The sequence below is a fragment of the Agrilus planipennis genome, unplaced genomic scaffold (genome assembly GCF_000699045.2).
Source record: "Agrilus planipennis isolate EAB-ADULT unplaced genomic scaffold, Apla_2.0 scaffold211, whole genome shotgun sequence".
NCBI lineage: Eukaryota > Metazoa > Arthropoda > Insecta > Coleoptera > Buprestidae > Agrilus > Agrilus planipennis.
The window spans coordinates 482,301-488,782 of record NW_020438967.1 but is presented as its reverse complement, the minus strand read 5'-3'; the positions used below and the strand labels follow the sequence as shown (position 1 = coordinate 488,782).

At 37.3% G+C, this 6,482-nt stretch overlaps 1 protein-coding gene across 2 annotated transcripts in view; it reads right to left on the bottom strand.

Moving 5' to 3' along the window:
* The window catches only part of LOC108738441, a 9,431-nt gene extending 3,757 nt beyond the window's left edge, over positions 1 to 5,674 (bottom strand). For both annotated transcript variants that reach the window (XM_025975313.1, XM_025975314.1), the window contains exon 1: positions 5,473 to 5,674. In XM_025975313.1, the coding sequence (XP_025831098.1) occupies positions 5,473 to 5,579 (107 nt within the window). In that variant the 5' untranslated portion in view covers positions 5,580 to 5,674. The remainder of the gene's footprint in view (positions 1 to 5,472) is intronic.
* Positions 5,675 to 6,482: the final 808 nt, after the last annotated feature.

Genomic DNA, 6,482 nt, shown 5'->3' with positions numbered 1-6,482 from the left:
ATGTTAGCATCCCGTGGAAATAACCATGGCCAAACGCTGATGCCGATAGCGAGGCACACGAGGAAATACGAAGGATGACGAGGTCCTTGTTGCGGGAAAAATTACGAGGGGAATCACTAATGAATAATCCGGGTTGGCAAGGTGATGGTGTGTGAGAAAGGGCAAGAGTAAACAGTGAATAAAATTATTGTAACCCGAATAGTAATAAACGTAGAATTATTTCTTACATCAGGAGTGGCATAGTAACCTGTGTGCTTTAAAAGAAAAAGAAAATAAACCAAAACTATCAAGTATGCCAAAAACACAAAGTGGTGGTGCGATGTCGGATAGGCATTTTTCTGATAGTTCCGATGGCCAGGATAATGAATATCGTGTACGACATCAGAACCGCAAGAATCGCAATCGAAAGCATAGACATCATGGGCGTCTATCTGAAGAGCGTTCCAGATCTTCCAGGCGGCGGCATAGTACAGGAAGCCGAAGTGTTGGAAGTAAGAAAAGGAACTCACGATCGTCCAGGCGTCATTCCAAGCGACATGAATCTAAGGGTAGTTCTGTTGAATCGCGAATGGCAGGGAATCCCCGAAGCCATGAGAGAAGCGTGACAAATGACGCCGTTTCAAAACTTGGCAGTATCATCACGGAAGGTATAGATAAGCTAGTGAACAGCGTAAGTAGTGAGAAAAGTATACGACAAGTGGTAAGTAACCCTTTTACTTCTAATATTATCCAAGAATTTGATCCACGTAATCAAAATGTTACCGACTGGGTTGAAGCTGTTGACGAATACGCTTTTCTATATCATTGGGATGATAAAACAATTTGCCATTTAGCACTCAGTAGGTTAAAAGGCCCCGCAGAAACATGGTATCGTGGCTTACCAACACGAATCTTTTCTTGGAATGAATGGAAACATGTTATTGCAAAATTTTCGCGTCAAGCGTGACTTACATAAAGCTTTGCAGGAAATGATGTCATGTGCCGCAAAACCTAATCAAAGTTTATATGAGTATACTTTTAATAAGTTAGCTTTAATTCATAAATTGAAACTACCCATACGCGAAGAAGATAAGGTAAATCTCATAATGGGCGGTATTCGTAATGAAAATATAAGATTTGCCATCGAAACTGCCGACATAAAAGACGTAAATGTTTTGGCATTACATTTCAAATCACTAGACGAACGTACTTCTACCGATAAAAGTTTGAGTAAGGAAGAATCGTCAGCGTCTCATGAGTCAGGGAAAGCTAGATGTTTTAAATGTAAACAATTAGGTCACAAAAGGAAAGATTGCCCTCAATACAGTAAACAACTTGCGTTAGACTATAATGTAAATTTTATCAACCAATCTCCAAATAATAAAATTTTCCGCGACATTAAATTAAACGAAACCAAACTTCAATGTTTTGCTGATTTCGGAAGTGAGTGCTCACTTATAACACGAGAGGTAGTACAAAAATTAACCTTGAAATTACTCCCAGTAAATAACACTATTGTTTTAACTACGGTTAGCGGTAAGCTTGAACCTAAACAGTTCGTACGTTGTAAACTAACTCTCGATAAAATTGAAAGATTTATCGATCTATATGTTATTGAACAACCAATAATGAACGTCAACGTTCTGATAGGACAAAATTTTACGGAAGATAGTGAAATAAGTTACATAAAGACCGGGAATCAATTAATATTCACCGAAAACAATAATTTTGGGGTAAATAAAATCAACGTAAAGCCACAAATTAATATGAGTAAACAAGACCTAAATGCCGTTCAATCATTGATCACACTTTTACAACAATATCCGATGTGCTTTGCAAACTGCCTGCGCGAATTGGGCATTGTAAACATTATTCAAATGAGAATTGAATTAACCAATAACACACCGATAACACACAGGCCAAGGCAATTTCCTGACAATGAAAGAATTATTATTCGTGATTTGGTCACCGACTTGACGCAAAACGGGGTAGTGGAAGAATCCTCTTCCCCTTACGCTAGTAATGTATTGCTAGTACAAAAGAAGATGGTCAACCACTACTGTGCGTGGATTATAGATCATTAAACAAAATCACTATTCGAGACAAGTACCCATTACCACGGGTGGAAGATCAAATAAGGCGTCTTTCAGGGTTTAAGTACTTCACAAGTTTAGATTTATATTCGGGATACTACCAAATACCTTTGGACTCAAATTCAAAACATTATACTGCCTTTGTTACTCAAGATGGGCAATATCAGTTCACAAGGGTTCCATTTGGTCTCACCTTCCGTTTTCCAAAGAATGCTTAATACGGTTTTAGGGCAATTGCGTTTTACCAAAGTCCTAGTTTACATGGACGATATATTAATTCCGGCAAAAACTATAAATGAATCACTAGAAATATTAAAAGAAGTACTAGAAAAACTAAAAGAGAACGGGTTAACTTTGAATTTACAAAAATGTTACTTTCTTCAAACAAAAATTGAATATCTGGGTCATGTAATTAGTGAATCAGGTATTCAGCCAAGCAAACGCAAAATCGAAGCTGTTAAAAATTTCCCAAAACTGACAAACTTACATCAGGTGCGACAATACTTGGGGTTAACCGGTTATTTCCGGAAATTTGTTAAAAACTATGCTCAAATCTCCAGACCACTCAGTCTTTTGTTACAAAAGGACAACGAGTGGAAATGGGGAAAAGAACAAGAAATTGCTTACGAAAAATTAAAACAAATCCTAATTTCTGAACCAATATTGACTCTATTTGACCCAAAATTGACAACGAAATTATACACTGACGCAAGCAGATGGGGTTTGGCGGGCATTCTTGTCCAAGTACATGAACAGGGTGAAAAGGTAGTCGCTTATTTTAGCCGACAAACGACAAACGATGAACAAAAGTACCATTCGTTTGAGTTAGAGGCCCTGGCAATTGTTGCATCGGTAAAATCATAACTGACTGCTCAGCTGTTCGCAATGCATGTGCGAAAAGCGAAATCAACGCCCGTATAGGTAGGTGGGTGTTAACCCTTAATGAATACGATTATGAAATAATCCATCGAAAAGGGCAGTTAATGCAGCATGTCGATGCACTAAGCCGAAACCCTCCCTTATCAGAAAAATATGTTTGTCTGGCTACAATGACGACAGATGACTGGATGTTAGCTGCACAGCTACAAGATAACGAAATTAAAAAAATTAAAAACACACTCGAGTCCGGCGACTTAGATAACAACAGGGACATTTTTCAAAACTGCGATTTAAGGGCAGGGAAAGTCTATAAAATAACTAGTCACGGACTCAGGTGGGTTGTTCCTGAACTTGTCAAATTCCAAATCTTGCGCATGCATCACGATGATGTGGGACATTTTTCCATAGACAAAACATTTGAATTAATATCTAGCCAGTATTGGTTCAAGGGAATGCGAAGATTTATAAAAAAATACGTGGCAAACTGTTTAAACTGCCTTTATTTCAAGTCAACCACTGGTAAACCCCCTGGATTTTTGCACCCCATAAAAAAGGTTCCTAAACCATTTCATACAATACACATAAATCACCTGGGACCTTTTGTGAAAACAAAGGCAGGTAACACACAAGTCTTAGTGGTTATCGATGCGTTCACCAAATTTATATTAATCCACCCAGTAAGGAGTACAAAATCTCGAAACACAATTAAAGTATTAAAGGATGTAGTAAAAGTATTTGGAGCCCCGTCTAGAATTATATGTGATAGGGGAACATCTTTCATTAGCAAGAAATTCCAAAGGTTCTGTCAAAAACTGGGAACCAAAATTCATTTCAATGCCGTAGCCGTTTCTCGCGGTAACGGTCAAGTCGAGCGGTATAACAAAACAATTTTAGACTCGCTTGCGACAATGGGGGCCGACGTCAGCGACGATCGGTGGGACAATAATATTATTAATATACAGCTGGGTCTAAATGGCACACTAAACAAATCAATTGGGTTTACACCAAGTGAGGTTCTAATGGGATACCGTGTTATGTTACAGAATCGCCATGAAACATGTGACACAGTGGACGTTACAAAGGTACGTCAGGGAATTGAACAATTCACTGAAAAATACCAAGCGCAACAGAAACAGTATTATGATTCAAGGCGACGGAAAGCCACCTTGTACGAGCAAGGGGACCTAGTCTTGATACGCGTTGGTAGCATAGCTCCCACGGGCAGCAGCAGGAAGCTTATGCCGAAATGGCGAGGACCGTTCCGGGTCGAAAGGGTAGTCGGAAACGACAGATATGAGGTGACCGACATTCCGGGTTGCTCGAGGTCACAAACACGATACAGGGGTGTCGCAGCTGTAGATAATATGCGACCCTGGATCAAGTGGTAAGATGGAAGAGCAAGGGAAAGGGGATGTGAGTACCCTTTCTGGCAAGGTGCTGTGCTGAATCTTCGTCAGGTGGCAAAGGTAAACATTAACAGTTAATTAGGCAGGGTGTCACCGGGACGGAGGTTGGCAGTACGGACTTGCGGGCGAACGATGCTGGTTACAGGGTGTGGTCATGCACTGATGGCCTGAACACCGGAGCTGTAAGGTGTCGGAAGTCAATATAGTATGTACATACATAAGTTAAATAGGGTACTGTAGATAAGTAAAAAAAAAATATGTATAAACATGACGTTATATTAGTAACTAAGCTTAGCCAAGCAGATATTAAACTGTTTTAATAAGAAACATAGGGATAGCCAGTCAACCCAAATGAAGCAGCATACACACGTTACACAACTTGCCAAAACCCAACAACTGAGACAATTTATTTTTTTAGNAAATTATATGATACTACTAATAACCAACTAACTATAATACTTTATAATTATAAAATAAACCACGCCAATGATGTTTTCATTATATTTTATTTAGTTAGGTAGCCAAATCTATAATATTTGTTGATTGTAAATTAAAAGTACTTAAGTAACTGCTAAAACTTTTAATTTTAACGAGATCAATTTTTTTTACTTAGTTAGGAAGTTAAATCCCTATAATATTTGTTGATTGTAAATTAAAAGTGCCTTCTTGAATGCGGGTTGTTATGAATGAATTTTTAACGAAGATTTCAATTTATTGCTTATCTATAAAAAAATTGGATTTCCCCTGACAACAAAAGTGACTTTTTAAAAAGTCCCCTGCCGGACGGCCCCCGGATGCCCTTCAGACTAGGACAAATCCGGGGAATCCCGGACGGATGGCAGCCCTAATCGCAGGAAACGCGTTTTAATTATAAATATTTGCTGTAATTTTTCCTTTGCCAAATGTCTCGCCTCACGATGTGCAATTGAATAGTTCAATTATTAATTTTTACCATAAAACGTGCAGGACCCGACACCGGCAAAAAAAATATTAAAACTTGTGTAATTCTCAAACTATTTACTATACCTAGATATATTACGTATACAGAACGTTAATATTAATATTTATAATAACATTTAACAATATCATTTTTATACTGCAATTAATAAACTTACCTAATTAAGAAGACCGAACACATCAGTAGAAGCCACTTAACTAAACTCTTACCCGTAACCGCGTAGGAACACCGTACAAGCGAAGACACATTGCACAATATTAGCATATTGCACAATATTAGCGAATATTACATACTAGGTCACAGCTTCCTACGGGTGTAGATATGCATGCACCGAGTCAGAACAAAAAACTGAAACGCAAATAAATATGTAAAAAAAAATTGCTACATTTTTTCGTTATATTCTCTACAAAATTTGTTTAACCTTTCTACAATTTGTAATGAAATTCACTAAGTTGTTGTCGTAAATATTTCATTCAAATTGTAAGAAATTTGTCTGAGCCATTGTCGATATTTCTCCTACAATTTTGTTAGGATTTGGGAATGATAATAAGAAAGTATATTAAATCAAGTGTACAGAACTGTTTATTATTAATAGTTGTACACAGGTAGGTAGTACAGAGAAGACTAAGTACTCTGTTCAGTGTTTAATTTATTAACAATAAGTGGGGGTATGATAGCAGAGCGTGGTTATAAAATGTTGGATATTTTCCCTTACAACGGGTGACATATACAACATTCTCCCCTTATTGTCACACGTTTAAGTTAAGACATTAATTTCATTTTTCTTACATGATTAATTAATACATTATATGGTAATGCTTTTGTGAAAATATCTGCCACATTATCATTCGATGCGATATAAGTCAGTTTTATTAAACCTTCTTCATATTTTTCTCTAGTGATATGATATGCTATATCTATATGTTTAGATTTAGAGCGTTCTATTCTGTTTGACGTAAAATCAATGGCTGACTTATTATCACACCTAATGATGTAGGGCTTACATGGTATATCTATTTGCATTACATTTTTCAATTCATCGTACATCATGCTCATCCATATGGCTGTTTTAACTGCATTTTCAAGCGCTATATATTCGGCTTCCATAGTGGATGTAGCAATCGATTTTTGTTTGTTTGATTTCCAGGTGATTGGATTACCTGCTAA